Below are 27,516 nucleotides of genomic sequence, written 5' to 3'. Positions count from 1 at the left end.
GGGTAAGTTGATGAGGATCCTGGTAGCTCCCAAGGGTCAAGAAACGCCTGCATGTTTTACATGTATGCCAATAATAATCACATTGCTAATACATCAGTCCAGTCATAAGCAACAACCCAATATCCATGGCAATGATGCAACCTGCTTCGTGTATCTCATTACATCAGGGGCATAACAATGAAATGTCATACAATGGTATTTAAATTCTCCTAATTTAACGTGTTCCTCTCAGAGGTACTGAAAGCAGATTACATATTGCAGATTGAACCTGTAATATTACTCTTAATTGTTTTTATACATCCACATCCTCTTGCTTTCCCACACATGCTGCCTGTTCCAATCACTCAACGCTGCCTTGTTGTGAAGTTCATCTTAAGCATAGCTGGGTGGGTGGATGCAGGGTCGAACAATGCAGGCTGGTATTGTAACGGGTACGTGGGCGGCCAATGTGGTCAATGTGGTTAATTTGCTTGTCTTTTGGGCTCGTGGTTAATTTTGCCGAGTCAAATCTCTCTCATTTGGGGGATTATTTTCTCAGGCGTGTGGGGAGTAGGTTGAAGGGAGAAAGTGATGGAAAGAGTTTTTTTGCAGGGTATAGGTAGCAGATGGGGGTTGATGTATGTAGCTGTGCAGTGGGGGGAGGTGATGCTCAGAGAGAGGCGGAAGAGGAAAGCAGCTTGTGTGTGGAGATCTGAGGGGTTGGGGGTGTACTTGTATGGGCTCTAGGCGTGGTGGGGGAGAGTATTGTCTGATGGGGGGGGACTCAAGCTTTCAATGAGTATTGACAGATCCATTGCCATTTCTACTCCACAGGCCTGATCAGCCCCACTTCCAAACACACCACAACTCTCAACAAGTTTACTGCACTTGTTCATAGGAGCTGATGAACTCTGAGATGGTCTTTCTTTGGGATCTCTGTCTTTAGTGAATAGAAGAGTTTAGGCCATGGTGCTGAATTGGTGCTTCAGAGAGGGGCATTCTCCTTCAAACACACAACTCCCTTTGGGCTCTGTAAAAACCCACACATATAGTCAAGGATGTGTCCTTCTCTTTTATTTGAGCAGCAGAGAGTTTTTTTTTTTAACCATAGCTAGGCTGAGAGGAAAGAGGCAAAGTAAAGATACTATTCAACAATTTTACAAGACCGTAAAAGCCGGAGAAAATATTTAATCTGCAAGAAAACACAGACAGAAACTTTTTTCCAGGCCATTTAGAGATGTTGACGGTTAATTCATGTAGATTTTGGCTGTGCAAGTATTTCATATATGAAAATGTGTATTTCTTTTCATATTTTGTCAACTTTCCGCCCCAGTGTTCTCCATATACACCAAATACAATAGAAATGTGACAGTTCAAAAACAATCACAACAAGGCCAGATTAGAGGAAAGTTAGGGAAGAATGGATGAGTTATATTACGATGTGAATTGAGAGGGTTCAATGGGGTTCAGTGGAGAAGTGGGGAACACTTGAGCTGGAAGCTCTGAATACCTCCGCTATGTCAGGAACTGGGACATTCTCACCACAATCATTTTTTTTCTCTTTGAGGAAGGGGCCAGGAGGATCACTGCACACTTTGAAGCCTGTATATTCATGTTTTTAAAGAAGAATCCAACAGAATCAAACGTAACAGTGCTTCAACTGAGAACTTAGCTGTTATCCACTTGAACATCAAGTGCATGACAACGTGCAGCTATCAACATGCACGGTGGCGTGGCCAGTAGACGTGTGGAATATCATTCTCAAGGACCCATTCACTCATAATTCCCCTCCAACAATCGCTCTCCGTCTGGCCTGAGTTATGGCAGATTATGTTACATGATCCTTGGAATAATGAACGGGGTACGTCAACACCGCCAATCCCACAAGCAAAGAAACGGATTTGTCCTTTCCAGCCCCTAATCCGGCGTGTTTGGGAAGCGGAGACTGTGGCGTGACACTTGTTCCTCCACTCCCTGGAACGTCCGAGCGCCAGCTCGCATTAGCATAACCGTGAGGCCCGTCCACTCACTACAGGATTAGTTCAGCTCTCCTCCCACTGTCTGATGGCTCTTTATCCAGATGGATACAGCCTGTTAGAGGTCTTAACCACCCCATTGCCACTGAAGTCATTATCATTCACCACGAGAAGGAATCAGCTCACTGAGGGTGTGCTGTTTGGAGTGAGATTGACGTCTCATTTGGGATGCTTTAAGAGAAAAGACAAGGAAGTCCCCTTCAGACTATGATGGAGGAGCCAATAAATGCCCCCAATCAATCTGCCTTTATGCTTAAGTGACTATTTAAGACTCTTAATCTAGTTTTGTGATGTCTTTATTTTAAATGCTGTATATGTAAAATGTGGATTCTTTTGTTGGACACATGGTTTTTCACCAAGAGCAGTTTAATATCTCAGCAAACGTATGTATTGTTCTTAATAGAGATGTCGGAGTTTTTACACTTCATGTCTATGCTGTTATTTGGTAAACTGTAGCCGTGCTATCTCATCCTGGGTATGACGTTCTTTGCTCAGTACTAGAACTGTTCTTGTTTTTTCACGGTATGAGATTTGTTCCACTTTAACCCATAGAACCGACTGTTAAGCTTGAAAGAAAACTTGTGTGTTCGCCCCCGTGTGATTGTTGAAACTTAAGTGGCGCCATCACCAGACAGATGACACGGTGTATTTGTCTGTTGTGCAGATAGTTCCATACGTATGACATGACGTAGCTGCACTTTTACCACGAATCCATCAGACGCAGGCAATGTAGATGGCTGATGATTTTGTGAAGGAGCCAGTTAAATAGCATGCAGTTTGTAGAGTCTTACTGTCTGGCTTTTTCACCCAGCAAAAAAAAAAAAATGTATGTACTTTTTTTTAATGGAATCCCTCTTCTTCTTTCTTGGTACAGTAAATACGAGTAAATCAAAGTATCTGACTTTTAATCACACAACACTCTGACACCTTTGAATCGATTAAGAGCGTAATGCATTTCAGCACAATTATGAATTATGTATAATTTAGTTTGTTATAGTTGGGTAATAAATCATCATTAAGTGGATATGTTGCAGTATTATGCAAGAGAAACAAAAAGGAACTAATCAAGGAACAGTGAAAGAAAAAGGACAAGGGGATTCAATTGATAAAAAAAAAAACAGCTCATCATAATACCTGCATAATACATAAAACTGTTGAAATGCATTGTGAAATGTGGACGTGTGAGAACAGACGGAAACTCGGAGGCAAAGAAAAATATTTATATAAGTTAAATTTGAACACAGAAAATCATATGTGGTGAAGAATATAATGGTTTACTTGATACAGAATCAGTGTACTGTCCATCTTGTGGAGACTAGAAGTCTGTGTGTTTGCTTTGTTAAAATGAATGAATATAAAACATTGTGTTCTATAGTTCAGTGTCATCAATACTGGCCAACTAAACCTAAAATGTTTACTAAGAATGAGTTCCTCAGATTGTTCTGCAGTTTTTTCCTGTTTTCATGCTCTTTCTAACCTCCTGCCTTGCTCTCACCTTTCCTCTCCAACTTCTTTCACTGTTTTCCTTTCTCTCATGCTTTCCCACTGGCACACTCTATCCATTTCTTCTTCTTCTTCTCTCTCTCTCTCTCTCTCTCTCTCTCTCTCTCTCTCTCTCTCTCTCTCTCTCTCTCTCTCTCTCTCTCTCTCCGACTATGCTGTCTGCCTCAGCTGTTCTCAGTTGCACTGTGTGCCTTATGCTGTGGGGACAGGGCAGAGCTTCGCCGAGTGGGGCTGAACTAGTCCAGAGCAGTGTTAAGTGGAGAGAGAGAGGGAGCTTGAAAAACAGAGTGAACGGGAGAGAGAGAGAGTGAGTGAGAGACAGAGAGAGAGAGAGGGACTCAGTGCAGATTGTGCTTACCAAGCAGACTGGATTAACAGCTGAAACAAACTGGACCTGTTTTTCTGTCTTTAGCTAAAGGTAGAGAATTAGCGACAACGTGGATGGCTGTTCAGACAGCGCTGCATGCTGGTTAGACACCAGCACAGACCACCATGGCAGTTGTTCCCAGCCCGTCTCACTCTTCCTCGCGTTTAGTATGGTGAAGATCTCTTCTTTGCGCTTGGTTTGGTTAAGTTTACCTTGGACTTGCTGGTGCGGGAGGCTCACTCGCAGTGACATTGATCCGTAACCCCAACTCTGCTTCGCAGGTTCTGCCTCCTCTGGAGTTGGACTCTAATTTTGGCTTTTGACCCCTGGAACAGGAAAGGCTTTTTTGATTTTGGCAGGGGACGAGACCTGCTGAGAACCAGTCTGGACTGACCCACTAGCATTTATTCTTAATCGCTGGACAACAGGAACATTGTTTTTTCTATTACACCAGATCAGAGACTGACTGCACTGGAGGTGTGTATTTAAGGACCCCTCTGGCCCCTATTGCCCCAGGACCATGGGCTCTCTCTGGGGCAGCATTATGCTGCTGTGTGGGGTGGTTCTGTTCGGGACGGAGGGCAGCAGAGCCCAGCAGAGCAAGAACAACGTCCCCCGGCTAAACCTCTCCTATAAAGGTGAGTTCCAATGCATGTGTGCACTGTCATGAATGGTAAATCTCTCAATGTTTCCCCTCCGGAACTATTTCCTCTAAATTAGAGCTCCTTTGGCTCTTGATTGCGTGGATATAAACCACATGTGGTGTTCCCATAAAGTGACTAGAAAAGCGTGTCCATATAAGTTGTAGTAACTGTGAAATCCTAGAAATCCTCATACCCCTGTGAGGCAGAGATATACTTGCTCTCTGATTATCTGTATAAATAGCAGGAAAGTAAATTGATTTTAAACAAGCAGATTTTTTTTTGTTTTGTGGCTTTTCAGACGGAATAATGCATATCATTTTTTATGACTTAAGTCAATCAATTTTTTTTATTAACATGAAACCCATTTGATATGCTAGATCATCATCCCCTATAATTTGACGTAACATATTCCATTACATTTTAGTTTTGCTGGAAAAAAAAACCTGTAATGTGTTGTTCTCATGGAAACCTCATGGCAGTGTTATAAAAATAGGACTTACGCAGTTCAGTAAATGAATCAGCTGGGAATAATTAATCTGAAATAATGAGAATAATTCACTATGTATATATCATTATGCCAAGAAAATAACTGTTTAAGTGGCATTTAGGAAAATAACTTAATTGCCTAATATGACGTATGATACAACTAAATTGTTTATTACAGACATCTTCCTCTGTGACTCTCTCTTCATGGCTCTCTGTCCCTGTTTTGATCAACATGTTCACATCAGTTTTGCATTGATAAGTGGTGACAGAATTAGACTCCCTGGCAATTGAGCATCATTTATCCCTCTCTCCCTTTTCTTTCCCTTGTCATTTTTTCCTGCATGGTAATTATACTCAGGATGAATGGTGTAGGTCTGTTTCAGCAGATGGCTTTCCCAAAGAGAAATATTTTTCGCTGAGCACTGGGAGATCCATAATTATACACACGAGCATACGCACGCACACACACACACACACACACACACACACGTACGTGCACACACAAATACATGCACACACACACACAGTGCATGCACACACAAATACATAGCCATCTGTAGTTAGCTAATGATACCTGTGAGCTATCAGTCATTTAAAACAACATGCTGCCAGTTTGGTGAAACACGCCCATGCAGTGATATCTCTGTTAGAAATCAGGCCTTCAGGTAGCAGCCTGGCAAGCTTGGTTATATATTTCTATTAGACCTCATTCACGTTATGGCTGGAGGCGACCATATTTGGCTCCATATCGTGCTGAGGTGTTCTAGCCAGAGGATAGCAGCGGGTATCGTTTTCATGCCTGGAACGCGTTGGAAATGTTATTCATAAAATGTAGGATTTCATCAAACATTATCCCTTGTCAATCCCATTAGGCAAGTGACATGGGATTATTTCATTATGAATCATTTATATCGTTATATAAATAATTTATTACCCCTGAGGCAGGTGAAGGAGACTCAGATTTACTCATGGAGAGGAGGAAAATCATATGATCCACTGGGGTGAATTACAGAACAGTACCTGCTCAGACAGCCGGAGAAGGAACGTCTCATCTGGGACACATGGGACTGTGAGGGTGAAGGAACTCTGACCCCTACAGGTCACTGGGAATACTGGGGAAATCCATGTGTGCAAAGGGGTGAAGGCATCCGTCTGTACACATTTTTTTTTTTTAACTCTACCGAAGACTTAACTCTTATGAACGCAACGGGAGAGTGTTTATCTCCAAAGTGTGAATCCGAGCAGCAGCCTGCTCCCCCACAGTATGAGCCCCATATGAACACATGCAAACCTCTCTGAAATATACATACCAACTCACACACGCACACACAATCCCTGCAGAACCCCAGGAGTTCCATCACATCTTTGAAAAGCAAGAGTTGAGGGGCAGAAGGGCAGTGGAGTAGGGGGAAAGATTACAATGGAACCCCATGGCTACCTAAACACCAGCGACGGTCCAACTGTATCAACAACTAGAGTAACTGGGTGAGGAGGATGAGATAGCGGCAGGCTGTGGACTCACAGTGTGTCCAGTCATTTCACATGAATTGATGTGCGATTGATCACACCCCCCAGGGCTAAGTGAATCTTCTAGGAGTAAACACAGATCCATATGGCTTTGTAAGTTTATGGGCCACAAGAAGTAGAGCCCATGTTGTTTGCTGTCCGGGGAAGAGAAGATGGGGGGGGGGGGTTAGTTTTATAGGATGTGTGTACTGCCAAAAGTACTCCTTCTCTTCTCCTTCTCTTCGACCTGTCCACCCCTTTCGTGATCAGAGCCAACGACTTGCACACACACACACACACACACACAAACACACGCACACACACACACACACACACACACGCACACACACACGCACACACACACACGTTCACAGCATTACAACAGAATTCTAACTCTTGAATCCCCAGCAGGAAAAGAGCCAACTACAGCACTAACTACTTAGTTCCACTGTTCACAAACCTCTTAGGTGTCAAACACTCAGCCGTTTTTGCTTTTGTGTTATTCCTGTTTTCATCATGGTGCGAATAGACTTCATAGTTGGGGAACGGGGAAGTTCTCTTTAAAGACCTTTAATCCATAAGCACGTTAAGAATTTTTCGGAGCGGAGTTGGGTTTCTCGGGGTGTGTACAGTGTAAACTCTGAATGGCCCAGAAACAGGCATGGGAAGGTGTCCCCTACACTCACAGACCTGGATGGTTGGAGATTTTCTTGGGAATATAATAATCTGTCCCCCTTCCCACTGGAGGCCTGTTAAGGATTTGTGAGGAAGTGTTCTGTTTTTGTCTACTTTTTTTCTTCTTCAGGGGCTCTATGAGGAATCTTTGTAGTCATTTGACTTAGTCATCATCTCCACCAGCTGCAGCATAAGACACGTCTGGTTACATAAACTCCAGTGCCCATGGCTATCGGCTGAAATACAGGCATTAGCAATATCAACGAGGACATTTTCCAATATATCGATACTATTTACAATGTGGGAAATGCATGAAAAATAACTTAAATAATTGGCGATACAGTCATTACCAAGCCCTGCATATGTAACGCAAAAAATGTCAGCTTGAAAAATGCAAAAATATCTTCCATTCATAACAACAGCCGTCACCTTCAACCTCAAAATTTGCACACCGCCAAAACGTGATGAGTTGGGATTGAAAAGGTGTTTGCCCTGCTTGACGCTCAACAAATGACTTGACTGATGAAGCTTAGCGGCGTTTCCCTCCCAGGCGTGGATAAATCAATGACTGCATGAACCGACGCAGCGATACGTCGCGTTTTTGTCGGTGTGCAGCCATACATTCATGTGAATGATGGACGTCAGCGTGGGCTGCAGGGGCCAGGCATCAGCGTTCCCGTACACAGTGCGGCCAAACGTGGGTTATTGTCAAGACGTGTCTCTGCTTTTTCTAAGGAAGCACTTAGATAACACTCCCTGTGCCCTCCAGTCGAGGAAGAGAGGGGAAGATGGAGAGAATGTAGGGTAAAAGAGTTTATTTTTATCATTCTCACATGGGACTGTTGATTCTTTGCATCCATTCCATCTGCTCCCTTATCTCTCTCTCCCTTTCTAGCTCACTTCCCATTTTTCCCCTCTCGCTCTCTGGCTCTGTCCGTCCTTCACGCACAGATTTGTTGTAACAGAATATAGTGAGACAGGAGGGGGGGAGTGAATTAGAAAGAAAGGGGAGGGGTAATGGATAAAATACGTTTTTTTTTAAATAAATAGGGGAGAGTGGAAAAGAATGTAAACGTGAAAGTAGGCAATAAACAGCAGGATTCTTGACAGCCCTACCTCAACAGCTACGGGGCAAACGAGAAAATTTGTAAAATATGGCAAGGCAGCAGCTGACACCTGTTACGGGCCACACATTTTCCCATCCATCTGTCTTTATGTCTGTTTGTTTGTCTATATCTCTTTTAGTACAGTCAAGCCTGCTCAATGGAGCACAACATTACAGACTAATTGTAAAAAAAAAAAACCTTGTCACAGAGCTTTCCGTGTACCAAAACCAATTTGCGGTAAAAACGGAAAAAATGGTTTGAAGCTGCGGGATAAATGGTATGAACACAAACAAACAAGAGTTGCTTTATTCATGCAGGGTGTCAGCCCACTGTATATTTAACCAGAGGGCACACCAGTTCAGGCTTGTATAGGCTAGTGCCTCTGGCGTGGCTTGGAAACATCCTGTCTCTTTCCCGATACCACACATCGGAGCATGCTCCATAAACACACAGATCCACTCACAATACCCACAGAGTATCTGTCTCTGGATGGATAGCATGTAATAACTTAGCAGTAGTCTCTGTTGAATGGTCTGTTGCCATGGACACTTCTCCCATAGACAATTTTCACAAACCAGAGAAGTGTGTGTGTGTGTGTGTGTGTGTGTGTGTGTGTGGTGGGTGGATGTGGCGATGCTGCTCTCCATTCTCTCACACAAGGATGTGGTTTGAGGAGAAGTGAAGTGCAGTCATCACGTCTGTGTAGTTTCCCTTCAGCCCTCTGTGACACCTTGCCGTGTAGAAAACAAGTGTATCATTTTTCGTTTGATTAATAGATTTTACATAATTCACAGAGGCCAAACAGATTATTGTGGGTGTGTATTTGTGTGTGTTTAATTACCTTGCTTGGACTTCTGACACTAGGAAAGTATTTGCTACAGTGCGTACAGCAATAAGAATCCGCTCTCTGGTGAATCTATTGTGGATGATGTCTCCTCCCTGTCTTCAGCCTTTCTCTCCCACACAACAACACTGGCGCAGGTGAAAGCGGGTCGGAGGTAGCAGGCCAGCCTTATTGTGCTGTCAGTTTACACTAATGATCGATCACCACGGATACGGAGGAGCGTAAATCTGGGACGCAGCTTTGGGTCGGACTAAGCAATACTTTTTACTGCAACTTTTATGACCTTGAGCTTCTTTCCATTCTTAAGACTTTGGCTGTGTTTTTATGCAAACCCAATTATCCCGCAGTAATAGAAAATCCCCCCACCCCAATTAAATTCAAATAGAGTTATCTACATAAACTTTGTCTGCGATTTACAGACGCATAAATACACGTACGAGATACAAGTTGATACTGTAAATGTCTGGAAGCATTTACCGGATCATAATTTAAATTGTGTAATGCATTCATGGATGAAACTGCTTTGGCTTTGGCAGTGCTACTGCACGTCTTAACCGTCTTTCAGTTTTGAAACGAGACTTATTATAATCGTAGCGGCTACAGACTAGATCGGTGTTTTATGACTCCAAGAATACTTTTAAATCCTCGTGGAATTATTAAATCAGGTTTAGATGTCAGCTTCACTGGCTGACTCGCACAGCACCATTAGTTTATACTTCGGATAGGAAATCTGTAAATCACCACAACAATGATAATAACCACCCAAAATCAACCCATTGTATATTCCCATCTCGTACAGAAGTGATCAAAATGTTTGTGTTTCACTACCAGAGCCAAAATGTTCCATGAAGACGCGGATGTTTGTAACTGGAGCACAGAGGTTCTCTGTTTGTTCTTTGTCTCCCACAGCTGTTTCTTCAACTTTTAACGTATTTGACAAATCCAGCTTGTTTCTCATATCATCACTTTTATTATTTTACACTTAAATCTAAATGTCCATTATTGCCAGCATACTGAAGGTATACCCTTAACTCAAATCTCCAAAAGCCCTTATTTAAACCAACTGGACTACATTATAAAACTAATAATAAAAGTAATGATTTGATATTCATTTAGAATATAACAGAATGTCTTTATGTATGAAATGTCAAATACTGCTGTTGTTTTCCTGACTACAACCTGTATTATTATTCTTATTGAGCTTCTTAGTTACTATCGTGTATAAATATATAGGTGGCCTCCAGTCGGATAAGATGTTTATAAAACGCACATCTAGATTTTTAAACTTTCTGAAATTCCAGCTGCCAAAGTTTTCGTTGAACACAATTGTTATTAAAATGAGAAAGTTCATGATATGACTCAAAGTCGTGTGATGCCCCCTCTCCTCCAGTTTTCTCTTCTTTTTTACGCCAGCTTGTGTGTTCTCACTCTCTCGGGTTCTGACACACTTCAGAGAGGGGGCATTCTCCCTGCTGAAACATTCATGAACGTATTTGTTATTTACTCCCCGAGAGAGAGAGAGAGAGAGAGAGAGAGAGAGAGAGAGAGAGAGAGAGAGAGAGAGAGAGAGAGAGCACCAATGGAACCAGTTCTGCTCATAACTCTCCACCCTTTTGTGTGGGTGGTCAATGGGAGGGCGTCATAGTGTGGTTAGACTTTGTGGGTGAGAACACAATGTGAGAAGGACAGAGGATGGATCTGTGTGTGTGTGTGTGTGTGTGTGTGTGTGTGTGTGTGTGTGTGTGTGTGTGTGTGTGTGTGTGTGTGTGTGTGTGTGTGTGCGTGTGTTACAAAAGGTGTCACCATGCCGTAGCCATAACGCCACCTTTTAGAGGTCGTTACGGCAATGAGAGCCTCGATGTCTGTCCGTGACAAGTTTGGTGTTCTGCTGTGAAAGCAAATGTCGCTCCGTTGCCAGACTTGGCAGAGCGTCGCATTACACTGCAAAACGTGAGCTGCAGCCCGTAGTGTTCAGATAGCCGAATGTGGTTTTGAGGAAATACTGCAGCTTTGTACTATGAGATATATGACATGACATATCCCTGCCCGGTTTTCCACTGTGAGCTTACAAAAGTTCTGCTTGGCCGCTGTGGTCAAGGTCACTTCCCCAGGCCGGCAGTTTGATGATTGGCTCCCGGTGCTGGCAGTACCTGCCCAGTCCAATTGGGCTTGGCAGTGGTTATTCACCATCTCTGGCTGTACAATGTCTAGCCAAAAAAGGAAGCAACAACATAAGAAATAAAATCATTCTATTAGGGACAAAAAAGCTAATGTTTTTTTTTACTTATTCAGTGTACGGTCACAGCAGAGCAGTGAACTGTGTGTGTGGAACATTATGACTGAGCAGGCGGACGAGTGAATGGAGAGGTGAACCTGTGGTCACAGGATTTCTAAGTGGTTGGAAATGTTGAAAGCTTTCTAAAAACCAGAAGGCTGTGTCTTTCAGACACCCGTGGAAATGTAATAAAATAACTGAAATAAATACAGAACTCGTGGTTTTTCTTCCTTTCATGCTGCCCACAGTGATTGTGATTTTCAGAAAAAAGTGATTATCATTATGCTGATCTCTCCCATTTGTCTCCGCAGACATGCTGGAATCGAACAACCTCGTGACGTTCGAGGGCCTGGCCAACAGTTCAGCGTACCACACCTTCCTATTGGACGAGGAGAAAGGAAGACTGGTGGTGGGAGCCAAGGACCACATCTTCTCCTTCAACCTCATCAATATCAGCAGAGAATATGCACAGGTCTGTCTGGCGGCCTCACCCATTTATCATGTTTGCGTTTTTGACAGACTTCACATCTGTCCTGATGTGCATCACCACCCAGAGTGCCGGTTAGGGCGGGGCTCAGGTATCTCGGGACTTTTTCTCTTCTGTTTCCACAGAAAATAGCCTCGTGAATATTTCAGACCGGAGCTGTCGCACACGATCACACGCTGTGCCAGGCATGTTAGCTGCTCTCTGCACACCTGGATGAATAATGGAGTAAACTGAAACAAAGTGGATAACAAATCGCATTGTGACCCCTTCAACCCACATGCCTCAGCTGTATCGACTCACTCTGTGTCAATCGATTCTGGAAGGTGTGCCGATTCTCACTCTAACAATGCACGGGAAACTGGTTTTATGTTGCAGATCCCTTGGCCGGCTTCTCCCACCAGGAGAGACGAATGCAAGTGGGCAGGAAAAGATCTCTCGGTAAGAGCTAAAACCATCCATCCTGGAAGCGGGTGTCAGCGATTTGCCCCCTCCACTCCCACAGATGTTTTTTGAAAAAGTCTTTGTTCTTTTGTGCTATGGAGGTAAACTCTGCGGCTCTCAAAGTCAAACCTCATTTTGCAGATCACGTTGGGATTACATGGAATGTGTGCTCCATATACAGTGTATGCATTTTAATCATAAACAATATGACATTGTTTTTCTTTGTCTTTCAGTTTGTTTACGTCAATCTGTCACATGGACAAGTCAACGCCTACTGTAGCACACCATCGGTCTGGTTATAATCTCAAAGCTATAAGACTGAGACCATCGTTTGACCTTAATCACTTATCAAGCCTCTGGGCACTCCATTTAATAGAGTGAAGCCTGGGAAATTGCTGTGCTTTGTGCCAGACCTGGACCTATTAGGAGTTTTCAAGCTCGGTCCGTTTAACTAATAAAGTTAAACCTTTCCCTGAGCTACATCATCAAAAAGCATTATTCCTATCCTGTGCCCTACAGTGGTATATCTGAGAGCAAAAACACACACTTAATCGTCTGGGATTTCCAAAGCTGTACAGTGCATTTATATGTTTAGGTTAAGAATCTCATAATAATTTGATTAAGCTAGAGGCTCAATGATCTGAAACAATAAAAAAAGTCTTACTGCGGCATTAAGATCCAGGCCTTATTTCATACGCTTTACCTCACTCAACCCTTGCATGATAAGCCGAGCCTCACATCGCGCCGTTTGCGGCCGGGTCCAGTTTTAGAGTATGTTGCGTGGTTTGGTGAACCTCTGTGTAAACAAGCTGAGAGATTGTCTCAGTGCCGTTCAAGCTGTGGTATGAATCCTGTTTTCAAAAGAGCCTCGGGCGATTCAAAAAATCACGGCGATGCTGTTTGTGCCTCGGTTTTCGCTGCCTGGGCATTGGCCGACCTTCTGTATGGCGGATTTGAAGCACCACGAAGTCCTTTTGTGTGTTTTCTGTAAACATTGTGGCGTGGATGAATACGGTGCCCTGAGGGGTGGTCTTTTCTGTTATAGAGTCGAATTAAAGGGAGCTGGAGAGAGACGGAGAGCGAGTCTGTTGATGGACTGAAAGCAAAACGCTATAAAGCAGAGAGGAACGAAAGAGATGGATGTGTGTGAAAGGTGTTGCCGTACACCCACGAGGGAAAAAAAAAGTCGGCTGCAGCCATTGCATAGCCAATCAAATGTGCAAGGCAATGCCAGCGTGAAAACGAAACAAATACTTGAGCAAACAGTCAAAGGGGAGGAAAAAAAAAAATCTTTTTAGGTTCAATATTGATATTCTGTGCTCCCTGCTTCCCATTTAGGTTCAATTTTTGCCTTTACTTCTGCAACAAAATCTGAAATCAAAGTGTAAGCGTAATTTCTTACAAACCAACTAATGTGATGTACAACATGTTGGACACCTCTTTAAGTCATTATCATGTTGAATATTCAGAGGGAGGCCAGGTATCACAGAGCAAAGAGATCATGCAGAGACTTACAGAGTGTGACTGCTTCTAACATTGATGTTTACTCATAACCACACACACAGAGAGCAAGGACAACAAAAGCTCACGAGGCTGTTATTTTCTGATGGCTTAAAACCTAAAACGTAGTCGTGCATTACTTACTTACGTGGCTCTCTTTTGTTCCTTTTTGAATATCTGATGACAAATTCAGTTTGATTTGCAGTTTGAGGTCAGGTCTGCTCGACCACATGCTGCCAGAGCACGAGGAAGTACGCCGCATGGCGACGGAACAATGCATACAATACAGAAGCCAGTGATAAATATGCCTACAATGATCATAAAACAAAGACATAACAGCCCAGAGCGATGCCGAATCAAGAACACGACTTGGTCCTGCGTCACAGGGATTGGTATACAATAGGATTAGTGTGGCTGACTTTTATCGTCTATCTCTAATGTTATTCAGTCTAATTCCCTCTTGTGTGGATTTCACAATCATTCCATGGGAAATCACAAAGTTCACGTGCTCTGAAGTGTGTGTTTGTGTGTATGCTTGTTGTGCTGTATGTAGATGAAGTGGGGGGGAAAGTCATGCCGAGTCATGCATAAAGCTTAGTGTGGCCATAATATTGTTTTCAGAATTGTTGTTCAGCACAGTTTGTCGAGGCCATTCTCTGGGGAATTACAGTAGATTACAGTAGGCTTTGCTCTCTGTTATCATTAGAGATTTCTCTATTTAAGTATTGGATTTTCTGCGCTCTTAGTGAGGTCTGACCTGTTTATCTATGTAGTCGTTTCACCGCTTTTCCACTGAACCACATGACAATTGCTACCACAACAAGCTTGTACCACAACCGTGGCAAGAAAAACATGGTTTAATGTTAAAGGTTAATTAGCTGTCCTGCTTAATCCGTTCCCTTTTTTTTTTTTTTTGGTCCATCAGAGGGAGTGCTCAAATTTCATTAAGGTGTTGCAGCCGTTCAACCAGACCCATCTCTATGTGTGCGGGACAGGAGCCTTCCACCCCGTGTGTTCCTACCTGGAGGTGGGCAAGAAACCAGAGGTACCTCTTTCTTTACTGCCTCCTCTTGCTGTCACACACAAGAAGTCATGCAAGCATTAAGATAAATGTTATACCGAGCTTCATAAAGATGAAGTATTTCAAGTTGTAATCTCTGATGATTTGCTAAGTACTTAAAAGAATGGTTTATTCCAGCAAAATAGGGTGGAAAATTATATACAGGGCTTCATAGTCTGCAGGATTTCCAGTTCGTCACTCTGTGTGTGTGTGTGTGTGTGTGTGTGTAATGTCATTACAGTATGAGTGAGGGAAATTGCTCTGTTCTCCTGTAAATATCACTGAGTCAGTGCATTTCCTATTCATTATAGGCTATTTGCAGACAATTAGAGGCAGCACACATCTGTAAGAAAAGCCATCTACTGTGTAAAGCTTATAACCCAGAATTGTACATGTCATTCATCTGGAGGGATTCCTAGTGTCGAGGTCACTGAGTCATAGAGTGGGATATATTGTTTCATTCACAGTCCTTTCCTGTTATATATAATAGTGGAAACGTGAAGTCTCACACATTTCCTCAGATTTATCCTTTTGTTTTTAAAACCAGTTTGTATGGAAATGTCACATAATGTGTATTTAGCTGCTTTATAAACAAACCACTTCAAGCAAAATAACTGCATATTGGGGAATTTATTTTAAACCAAAATATTTTGCTCTCATGTTTTTCACTATAAAACATTCGGCAACCATTGGAATACTTTTTTTTTATTCTGTTGGTTGGAACAATGCTCATTGTCGTACAATACAACAGTGTTTTCCCAGCAGCTTGGATGTCACTGCAACATTGGTTTTCCCACTCCTACTGAAGCAACTCCCCCCCCATAAAGCCTGAAAATAACCTGAACCCTGGTAGTAACTTTCTCTCTCTCCACGTCCAGGACAGCGTGTTCAAACTGGAGCCTCTCGTGGAAAATGGCCGTGGGAAGAGTCCGTACGATCCCAAGTTACTCACTGCCTCCATGCTAATTGGTGAGTTTAAGAGACCGGCTGCACTGCGCTGTTCTCCCGTGTGTTTCAGCACGGTCACATAAAAGCGTGGGAGTCCTGAAAACACCCTCCGCCCTTGCTCTTTCATTTCAGCAGATATATAGGGCGTAAAATAAAGCGCGGATAACAGAACAGAGCGTCTCTGTCATTCATTACGAGACGACCCGCTCTGTAGTTTGTGTTTACACTCTGGGAACCCCTCATTGGCACGACTGCAAACTCTATTTCAATCTGAATACGCGTCCGTTAAGTGTTGGGCGTGTGTGGCAGAAGACACATTATATGAGTTTTCTTTGCACCGAATCCCCATTTATTTTTCTTTGGCAAATAAAGCAGGATTATGTGAGCAGGTCGTCCCTCTTTACCCCCAATTATTGCCAGTCACGTTGAGTTATATCACAGCGTTTAACCTAGCAGATGGCCATTTTCCAGCCCATCGCCCATCATCTCCTCTCCCCTTTCTCTCTCCTCTCTCGCCAGCATTATTATGTACTCCCCCCTGTCTTACACCTCTGCCCCGTCCCTCCTCATGTGTCCCTCCATCCTTTCACCCTCCCATCCCAGCCTGCCCACTGTGTTAATGTCAATTTCACACTCCTGATGTTCATCCCGTCCATCACTGTCTCAGGACGCCGTGTCCACCTGCACTGCTGACATTTACACCTGCATCACTGGAGAGAAATCACCTCTGTGTTCTCATCGGGAGGTTTACTGGACTAACACGCGTCACTCCTGTTGCTTCCAGATGGAGAACTGTATGCCGGGACATCGGCTGACTTCATGGGCAGGGACTTTGCTATCTTTCGCACCCTCGGAAAGCATCACCCAATCAGGACGGAGCAACATGACTCTCGGTGGCTGAATGGTGAGAGAGAAGAGGCCAATAGATTAGTACGTTACTGCCAGACATGATGGCCTCAACCTCAAAGGGATGCCTCGTCTTCAGTCTATGAGAGTCTTAATTAGAGTCATATTCTTAATTTTTTAAAAGGACTGAGAAATGAATCCATGCTTTTGTGTTTTAAAAACATATTTTTTTATTATTTCAGTCACGAAGCTGTAGCTTTTCTGCACAGCTCAACATATCGCAGCATGTCTTCCAACACAGAAAAAGCACAACGAGCACATTACTCACGCGTTGGCTTCTCTCCATTGGCTGCCGGTAGAGTTTAGAACTCAATAAAAACTTAAGTTATTACTTATCGGGGCTCTACAACAGGGTAAATCCCTTAAGCGTGTCTCTTAAAATGAAGGCATACCGATCATTTGCTGTCCTTATTGCACCTGTGTTTGCTTCCCTGCCTGCTTGATATTTAATACGACAAGCTTTTGAAGCACTTTAACTTATTTTTCCTGAAAATGTAACGTGATAATAAAACACTTAATTACCACTTACCTCTTTTTCCTTTATCTGCACTTGCAGACCCCAGGTTTGTGGGCGTTCATCTGATCCCGGAGAGTGACAACCCGGAAGACGACAAAATCTACCTGCTCTTCAAGGAGAACGCCATGGACGGCGAGCACGCCGGGAAGGCCACGCACGCTCGCATCGGGCAGCTCTGCAAAGTACGCATGAACACGAACACACAGCCACTCGCTCTCGCACAAGCTGGCCCTCACACAAAAGGAGGGAGAGACAAAGACGCACACACCCTCGCACCGACATAATGCGAAGCAGCTTCTGTATCTGGGAAAACACTTGACGGGTGTCTGAGTGGCTTTTATAATGGCCGGTTTCAGGGACTGTTATCTGTGATTATTTTTAGCCTGGAGAAGAGTGGGCTTTGTTGTCAGGCCCCCCCGAAGACAGAAACCTGAGAGAAATGTTAAATGTCACCAGAACCTGAGAGGCAAACACGCTGTCAATGGCACCACTGTTATCCTAATGCCAGGCGTTTGGCACTGATTGGGGTTCTGCTACACCCTCGAGCTCTGGCGGACGGTTGCGTTAAATCACTGGCCTCGCATCAGCTTTCACGTTCCAAAATCCTCTTCTTATTCATTAAGCAGGAATCCAACGGGCAGACTGCAGATCAGCGAGTAATGTCGAGCCTCGAGCTCCCATTTAGCTGCGTATCGTGCCTCCGTCGCAATCTCTGATTACCCATTATGTCAGGAATCTGCGACGCTCGACGGGAGACAAGTCGTCTATTATACGAGATGTGGTGTTAATTTGGGCCTATGCATATTTGGACACATTCTATTTTACTGTCATAAATCAACACCGAGTGGGATGTTTTCATGAGCCAGCACTTTGTGACTCTGTCTGGGAAACAAGCACTCTACTGGGAGGCAGGCTTTTTATTGGTTGTGTACTGGGACATATTTTAGAGACGGTCTTCTTTCTTCACAGCAACTTAAAATCATCCATAATGGCATTTTAAAGTGGATGTTTGATTGATTGACGGGGGGCTTGTTAATTTAATTAAGAGAAAACACATCCTGTGCAGATATATGATTGCCATCAATGAAAAGTTTGTTTTATTCAGTCATCAGGTCCCTCGTTTTAAATCTATTTAGTGGAAAGAATCGGTCAATATCTACTGTCACTTTGTAACAGAGGCTATAGCGTATATGACTTCTAATCTGGAAGTCCCTACGTTTTATTTATAACCACTTTGAAGGGTTTTCTTACATTTTTACCGCATCTGTTGTATGATATGAATATGTGTCTATATAGTATGTTCTCAAAGGCATAAGAGAGGAAAATTACATCATCAATTGCATAGGGGAGGCAGTTCTCTTGCCCTATATCCAACCAGCAAGGGAATGCCACACCTCATTTAACCGGAGGGTAATGAGCCATATATTCTCAGCTCAGCAGTATGAGAGTATGAAATTAGGCAGTGCATGTCCTCCATCAACACTATACAGCCAATGCTGTTTTTTTAGATATAAACCTGCATATAAATACAAAAAATATGATATATTTGTCTGCTCTGTAAGTTCTACATGCATTGATTTCCCTGCTGAGTTTGTACATGTGATCTGGCCAACAGAACGACCTCGGCGGTCACAGGAGCCTGGTCAACAAGTGGACCACCTTCTTGAAGGCACGACTTATCTGCTCCGTGCCCGGCAGTAATGGAATCGACACACACTTTGATGAACTACGTGAGTGATTGCTCCTGCACCTTTAACACGTGTTTCTCACATGGTTCCGCTGGGAATACATCCGTCATGGTCAGTTCCCTCTCTTTTGGCTTTCAGAGGACGTTTTTCTCATGAGCACAAAGGATCCTAAGAGCCCGATCATCTACGCCTTGTTTACCACGTCCAGGTACTGTGGCTGACATGGAAGCCGTTCTGGTGTTTTCAACGAGATCCTGGCCTTTCCTTAACCAACTCATTCCTTCTGCCCATCAGCAACATCTTCAAAGGTTCAGCCGTGTGCATGTACAGCATGACGGACATCAGGAGAGTGTTCCTGGGTCCCTACGCACATAGAGACGGGCCCAACTATCAGTGGGTGCCCTTCCAGGGTAGAGTCCCCTATCCACGGCCCGGCACGGTGAGTGGACGAACCGAGCTTGACAGTTAATCCTCCTTTGTCGGTGTGACCGTTACAGCAACCGGCTTTATTTTTCTCAACAGTGCCCAAGCAAGACGTTCGGAGGCTTCGATACAACCAAGGATCTTCCTGATGAAGTCGTCACCTTTGCCAGGAGCCACCCAGCCATGTTCAACCCCGTCTACCCCATTAACAATCGACCGATCATAGTCAAAACCGATGTGGACTACCAGTTCACCCAGATAGTGGTGGACAAAGTGGAAGCAGAGGACGGCCAGTATGACGTCATGTTCATAGGCACAGGTATGCACTGATGTTATATCATATCATACTGTATTATGGTGATATGTTACTGATTTCTTTGCATCAAAGACAGATATTAAATCAAGGAAATGTGTGCTTCCTCTGTGCACTAGACATGGGGACAATACTGAAAGTGGTATCCATCCCCAGAGGCTCGTGGCACGACCTGGAGGAAGTCCTACTGGAAGAAATGACTGTCTTCAGAGTGAGTTATTTTCTTTTCACTTCCAGGTTAGAGGACGGCTGTAGAATCAGCAAAGAGTCAATGTTTTTGTGTTGTTTGTTACAGGAGCCGACGGCGATTACGGCGATGGAGCTTTCAACAAAACAGGTATTAATTGTCATTCTTGTTGCATGTAAAGTGAAACTAGCAACATGTGTAGCAGAACAAAGCACTGCCATAAATGTGTAGGCTGGAGATAAGCCTCCAGGACAGCAGATACAAAAAAACAAAAAAAAGTGCTTCTCATGTATTACAAGCCTAACTCTTACAGAATAGAGAGTGAGAGCTTTTCCTCCCAGGTGACACGCCTTGCCCCTCTGTTGAACTACAGAACAAAGAGGTGCTTGTTTAGAACATTTGATGAGACATATCACACAAAGATCTCAATTGTTGGCCAATTCGACAACAGTTAGCTCATCAACTGAATTTGTCAGGGGGAGGCAAAAAAGAGACAGCTAATAGACAGGTAGGAGGGTGCCGAGCACCTGTCGTAAAATGGTCCGTCCACATTCCTGGCTTGTAGTTTCACCTCCCCGACACACAGAAGCAAAGGCGTATGTCTCAAGGCTCACCACTCATCCAGATGTAAAACCCGAGACAGCAAATACTGGATATGTAAAGTATTTCTCTCCTTATTAACCTCACAGCAACAACTGTACCTGGGCTCAGACATCGGGGTGTCCCAGATGCCTTTGCATCGGTGTGAGGTTTATGGGAAGGCTTGTGCTGAGTGCTGCCTAGCGAGGGACCCTTACTGTGCGTGGGATGGCACCGAGTGCTCCAGATACTTCCCCATGGCCAAGAGGTACCGACCACATTCTTCCACATTCATGTCATGTCGCCACCCTGCCATCGCCTTTTACAAGCTGCCACCTTTTACACAAGCTTTCCAAAACACTGACGTGCTTTTTTTATATATATATATTTGCCGCAAATGCAATATGATACTTCTGAGTAACACACAGCAACTACAGTTAGGATGAGTGTTTCATATGAAGAGAACAGAGAGGTGAAGTCGAACCTGCTTTAGATTTAAACACGTACGACATTACATGCTTATTTAAGAATTGCGTTTGTTTAAGATATCGACTAAAAAGCTAGTTGTATAGAAGGCTTTTCTTGTCGTGATTGAGGACACATGCAGCGCTGGAGCTAGGGCACGCTTATAGTGCAGGCTTTGTATATTTGCCAAAACCCCCTCAAGGTAAGAGGGTCGTGTTTCTACCAGAGAGCCAGAAATATAACCTACCTCATGTGTTTACCGTAAAAGAGAGACCCACAATGTCAGTGATGTCTGCAGGCTGTCTGGGTGAACCGGGGGTGAAGTCAGTGGTTGAGGTTCGGTGGTAGTGTCGATGTCGAAGTGGACTGATCCGCCGGTGTGAGGGTGTACTTGCGTTCCGTGTGCAGCCTCCCACTCGTAGCTCCATGGGACTTATTGATTTGAACGCGAGGCTGCACGGTATCCTGTTCTCGCTGTTAGTTGGACTCCAGAGTCCCACGTTCGAGACGTAAGACATCGAGAGCGAGCTCTTCATCTCCAATTACCGACGCTGGGTTAAAAACAACGCGCAGACGAGAGAGTTTTCAAGTTTGCGATGTTGTCTCCATAGTTTCTTATCCTAGGGGTTTACGTTTCACGCTCGACTTGAAACTCCGTCTCTTTTGCATCTGTAAACCCCGGAGAGATGACAGGCCCAAAATGATTGAGTAGGTTTGAATTCCAACGCCACGCACACCCTATAATTAAAGCCTTTCTACGATGCTATGGGCCGCCCGCCGTTAGTTTATTTATTTGTGTTGGCCTCCGCTATTGCTGCACATCGAAACCACGTTCAAACACACACCGACACACAAACTGCCTGCACATTCTCTCTCACACACAAACAAAGAGGCCGCTGTGTCTGCTGACTCATGAAGGTGTTTATATTTGTGTTCCTACAGGAGAACAAGGAGGCAGGATATCAGGAATGGAGACCCACTCACACAGTGCTCAGACCTGCAACACAATGGTACATCATTGAAAAGAAAACGTATTTTACAACTATGGTATCATGACAATGTTGTTTTGGTACCAATATTATTACTCTGCTTAATAACATGTATGTTTTTTGGGATTTCCAAATGATATATTAAGAAGAGCTTTTGTTTTTAAGGATTTTTTTTTCTTCCTTAAACATAAAATTGGTCCCAAAGCTGGCCTTTTCTGAAGCGATCAAAACAGTGGAGAAGCCAGTAGAATGTGTGTGTTTAATGTGTCTCTGGTGGTGTGAAGATTAGAGTCGGTCCATGTGAAGCTTCTAATTAACATGGCCAGGATTCCTCCACGCCTCCTCCTTGTCGCCAAGCCCTCCACTCCACTGCCCTGTTAGTGGTATTCCTCTAAAACGAACAGAGTAGCTAGCAGAGTCCTAAAGCAGGGCTTACACTCGAGTCTGATGTACTGTGATCGTACACCTTTTTGGGAAGAAAATGTAACTGAAAGCTTGGGTGATTAATATATTCTGACTTTCCTCTAGATGAACTAAGTGGGCAGACAACCCTCCTGGATAAAACTGTGTATGGTGTGGAGAACAGCAGCACTTTCCTTGAATGCAGTCCCAAGTCCCAGAGAGCCCTCACCTATTGGCAGTATCAGCACTCCACTGATGACCGCAAACAAGAGGTTGGAATATATTTTCATTATTACTTTTTAGATAATAAAGAAAAATCATATGTGTATTAACGTTGAACACCATAGTTGTTACAAGTGAAATGAATAATAAATAATGCCAACAACGCTTTCACTCTCCAGGTCAAGTCAGAAGAACGTTTCATCCGCACAGACCAGGGCCTGCTGATCCGCACGCTGAACAAGAAGGATTCTGGGATCTACCTGTGCCAGGCGGTGGAGCACGGCTTCATGCAGACGGTCCTGAAGGTGACCTTAGAGGTCATCGACACAGAGCGCCTGGAGGATCTGCTCCACCGGGACCAAGCGGCCGCGCCCGCCAACCCCGTCCAGGATCTTTCCCCGCCTCAAGTGTCTCCCAATCAGAAGCTGTGGTACAGAGACTTCCTGTCCTTGGTCAACCACCCGACTCTCAACAGCGTGGACGAGTTTTGCGAGCAGGTGTGGAAAAGGGAGAGAAAGCACAGGAGGCAGAAAGCTCACCTGGTGCAGCAGGTACAAATGCACCAGCAGCAGCAGCAGAAGGCTGTGAACCCTCGCGCTCACGTGCACGCCCAAGGGCTGGCAGCCAAGTGGAAACACCTGCAGGAGAGGCAGAAGGGACGCAACCGCAGGACCCATGAACTGGAGAGGGCCCCCCGCAGTGTCTGACCTCGAACCCTTGACTTTTAGCGCCCGAGACCACACCCTTATTCTGTAACCCGATTAACCTGTACCCACTTTTCTCCTCCATACTGAGATCCAGACATCTTCCACAAAGACTGGATAGAAAGGTTAAACCGGAAAAAAAAGGTGACACTATCCCGATGTGCCGGCTGGTGTGTGTCCTGTGCGTGGGCAGCCGTGTTTACTGTACGACAGTACAGAGGACTGCAGGAAACGGGATGTTTTGTATCACGCCAGACCATTCAAGCATATTATCTCAGCTGGCCTCTGTGGCCTGAACACTGCAGACAAACAGAGTCAGCCAGCACAAGAAGTGGAGTCACATACCAACCCGACAGACGGGACTGATTCCGCGTTTGAGATGTCCGTGGCATTGTCTCATGGCATGCGAGTTAGGTGTCTTTATCCGTGTGAAACTAAGTACCTAAAAATACCTGATCATTTTTTTTTCTTTTTTTCTTTTTGTTTTACTTCAGAAATATGAGAGGAGGTGTGATTGTATTAAAAGATGGACTTGCAATGGAATTACAAGCACAAGATAAGGAAAGCGGAAAGCACAATTTGGGATATTTGGTCATTTTGTGGTATTATAGATGGTATAGAAGAAAAATGCCCAAGCACTGCAAGGGACTAGGAGCGACGGTCACCGTTTGTCAACAAACACAACAATGTAGCTGAGATGTGTAAATACTGTATTCTATGACGTCTCCTCAATACTAAAGGGAATGGCTTGCAGTCTTTGTTGCTTTATGTTGATTTCCCCCACGGATAGAGTTTTATTTAAGCAAAAGTCTTTCAAAAGCAGTTGTGAACAGAGAGATTTTGTACTAGTCTGTGTGTCTACGCCCTACATAAGCTTCCCGAACAAAGTCAGTTTCGTTTTGTTCTTTTAATCATCAGATTCCTTTCAGTGTCATTAATTTGACTCTCACTTCATAGGGATGTCTGTCAGTTGCATCATCTCAGTGCAAGAAGAGTTCTTCCACTTTGGTTTGATTTGTACACACTTTGTTTCCACTATCTGTGTATTTATTGATATCCAGTTATGTACATTGTGAACATATTTTTCGATGTGCAGGCTTCTTTTTTCTCCTCGGTTTGATTCATCTGATTTACAGGACCAATCTCTAAAAAATAACTGTATTATCGCTAAAAAAAATACTGTAATAAGACTTTATTTATCAATGTTGGTCAATATTTCATGCATTACATATCAAAAAGGCACTGAGCAATAATCCAGTATCCATACTGTATTTTTTTTTATTCCACATTCATTTCTCATATTCTTCACAGGCAGCGCAACGACTCCATTGGAACTGCATGTGACATAAACAACTTTTCTGATCAGAACAATCGATTATGAGATGCACACACAACAACACAAACCTGGAATGTAGCTGTGAACATTATGTAAATATAAATACTATGGTCTACTGTATGTTTAACAAGTATGACACTGTGTACTAGTGCATGTCAATACTATTGTAGTGTTCCTGTTTTGCTATAGCGATGGTATACTAGTCTGGTGTTGTTATTCTGTTGTTTGCTCATGCAGTAGGCTACACAATATTAACTATTTCAAAGATGTACATTCTGTTAGGACTCTTAACTGTATAATTGATCATTCCTGAGGTAGGTATTCATAATAATAAAAAGATATAAACAACTCTAAACAGGATCTCTGTGTGGATTTTAACATCCACGGAGCCGTTAACAACATATAAAAGAATCAATATTGAACAACAATGTGGGTCGAGCATTGCAACACATCAGTATGTAAGATGAGCTTGTGTTTGCGAACCTCATCTGCCTTTGGAAGCCTGAACGGAGGAAGATGAGAACCAGCTGGAGCCACCGCTGAGAAAGGACTTTAGGAAAGACGAGACAAGTTCAACTCCTTCAGTAGAGATCGGCATACGATAAGATCATCGTTATCACGAGCAAATATAGGGTGCCTCACATCATCCGACATACGGTGACAGTGAGGAAATGAGGTGCTGCTGCTGCTGCTGCTGCTGCTTTTGGCATGATGATGATGATGGTGGTGGTGGTGGTGGTGGTGGTGATGTATTCTACTGATCTAATAAATGTCTCTTCATGAAGCGTTGGTTTCATTAAATCCATTTTGAATGCGTTCTCGCCTGCTTCTATCATGGCGGTGAGTGAAAAGAAAAGTTTCCTGTAGCGTAGATGATCAGATTAGATTACATTGCCATATGAATGTGACAAAAAAAACTTTCATGAAGTTGTATAAGTAAATATAAGTATACTAACATCAGAGAATGTGCTTATTAATTATTTTAGAATAATTGACAGATAATAATACCATATATGATACCATAATATATGGCAAAACAAGTGGTTAAGACTAGAATAAGCTCATGTGCTACTTATATTATAATGTGTTGAACAGTAAAAAGAGCAAAGAGATAAAGAAAGTTAGAAAGACCATGCGATGTGAATAACGTGTGAGGTCTCCTGGTCTCTCACTGGAACATACAGCTGTTGTATTTGTATAATAACAGGTAGTTAAAGATACTTTACAACTTAAACTTTCAGTGTCAGTGACTTAAGATCTAATTTATAAAGACACTGCAACACAGTGAAATGTGTTTTACTACTGCCCTCTGGTGGTCATAATGAAAAAGTACATATAAATGCCTACATGGAAACATTGGATTTCTACAACTTTTTGTAAAACACGCATAAAGCTATAGATCCTGATATAGTCCTGGAGCTACAGTAAAAAACACCACGGACTTGTTTTTTATCACAATAGAGCTTCTGTTGACACACTTGGTCACCTTTGATCCGAGGTCAAGGGTCGGCCTGCATATGTCTCACCTGGGCTTTGACCCTGACCTGTGTAGTCCATTCAACTGCTGCTGTGGGAGCACATAGGTTTCAGTCTTGACTTCCTCAGACGCTTCAAAGGGAACATTATTGAAAGGTTCTCGTGTTGATAGCGTCAGCAGAGAGAACACACATACGCCCTCCGTGACCCTGTTCTTAATGGCGGTCTGAAATTGCTCAAGATTGTGTAATAACCATATTATAACATTTAAGGACATTACATTCGATTATGACTTTATTATTATGCCTTATAGATTATCAATTCAGAAAATGCTCGAGCAGAAATAGATAGACACATATCAATGCAAAATCGCAGCATAGAATACACACTTTGATCATGTCATCATCGATAAAACAAGCTTTTTCAGAGCTTTTCACCATCCGCCTCCATACACAAAGGCCTTGACAGGATTGTGCTGTGGCATGCCTGTAGCACAGAGCATGACTGCCCTCCGGTGGCTGAAGGAACTCGTTCGATACCGTTCAGATATATCTCACTCTGCCTGATGAAAAAAATAAACTCCCCCCCTTGACGCTAAGCCAAGGCCACGGATGAGAGAGAAGGACCGCCCTGACACTCACACAAAGGACCACTCGCTCTGTGGAAAAACTGACACCAGTGACACCAGAGCAACAATGCGGAGACGAGGGAGCAGTTAATAACATTCTTGCTGCTGTGTTTATTGCACGAAGCCTGCTCCAGTACTTGGGGGACTGTTTGTTTGCAGAGGGTAAAGTAATTGTGAAGTACTTGTCTGATTCATCATGTGAATCCTGTCCCGGCAAGGAGAATTAACAATAAAGGTGTGGATTAGGAGTCATCTGGCAGGCAGCTGAGTGATGTGAGATCACATGTTTGCATGAAGACACACACACACACACACACACACACAGTGCATTGGACTCTTTTCCACAGACCCTCATTATCTTTTACTGCCACTGCATCCTTTACTGCCCCCGTGAGGAAGAGGCATCGGTGGATTCCTCCTATCAGGAGGGCATGGGGAAAGAGAAATGGAGCGGAGCTAGGGTCATTTCTTTTACACTAGTGACAACGCTGGGTGGTTGATGCTTCACTAGGCCCAGTAGGGTTCTGCTGGAGTCATGTACACGCATGCAATGGTGCGTTCCAGCTGGTGTGCACCTCGAGAGACAGCATGTTGGTCTATCTGGAAGACGGATTGAAAATTCCAAAAGCGGGGGATTCTGCACCAGGTTTTTAGCATGCACATCCACACATTTGTTCCTGTTTGCATTCATGATGCAAACCACAGACATGGATCCTCCTCATATTGTAGCCATGGTTTCCTTGAGGAGGACGTGCCACACAGCTGGAAGCTGTAAGGAGAGGTGCATCTCCCTCCAAGCCCCAGTGGAGCCCTTCTCAGAGACA

At 43.7% G+C, this 27,516-nt stretch overlaps 1 protein-coding gene across 2 annotated transcripts; it reads left to right on the top strand.

The window, feature by feature from the left end:
* Positions 1–3,792: 3,792 nt before the first annotated feature.
* On the top strand, positions 3,793–25,374 carry sema3ab (sema domain, immunoglobulin domain (Ig), short basic domain, secreted, (semaphorin) 3Ab). Of its 2 annotated transcripts, XM_084017189.1 has the most exons (17): positions 3,793–4,523; positions 11,733–11,893; positions 12,284–12,346; positions 14,775–14,894; positions 15,788–15,878; positions 16,642–16,761; positions 17,320–17,462; positions 18,896–19,010; positions 19,107–19,176; positions 19,263–19,407; positions 19,491–19,710; positions 19,824–19,915; positions 20,000–20,041; positions 20,581–20,738; positions 21,878–21,945; positions 22,453–22,598; positions 22,728–25,374. In XM_084017189.1, exons 1-17 carry the CDS (start codon positions 4,406–4,408, stop codon positions 23,253–23,255), a joined length of 2,400 nt encoding a protein of 799 aa, XP_083873315.1. In that variant the 5' UTR covers positions 3,793–4,405; the 3' UTR covers positions 23,256–25,374. The 2 variants fall into 2 exon arrangements, with proteins under 2 accessions (XP_083873315.1, XP_083873314.1); XM_084017188.1 differs by having other exon boundaries at positions 19,824–20,041.
* The last annotated feature ends 2,142 nt before the right edge of the window (positions 25,375–27,516 follow it).

Source organism: Eutrigla gurnardus (genome assembly GCF_963514095.1).
Source record: "Eutrigla gurnardus genome assembly, chromosome: 9".
Taxonomy (NCBI): domain Eukaryota; kingdom Metazoa; phylum Chordata; class Actinopteri; order Perciformes; family Triglidae; genus Eutrigla; species Eutrigla gurnardus.
Note: the sequence above shows the minus strand (reverse complement) of the source record. Positions and strands in the feature narration are given on the sequence as shown.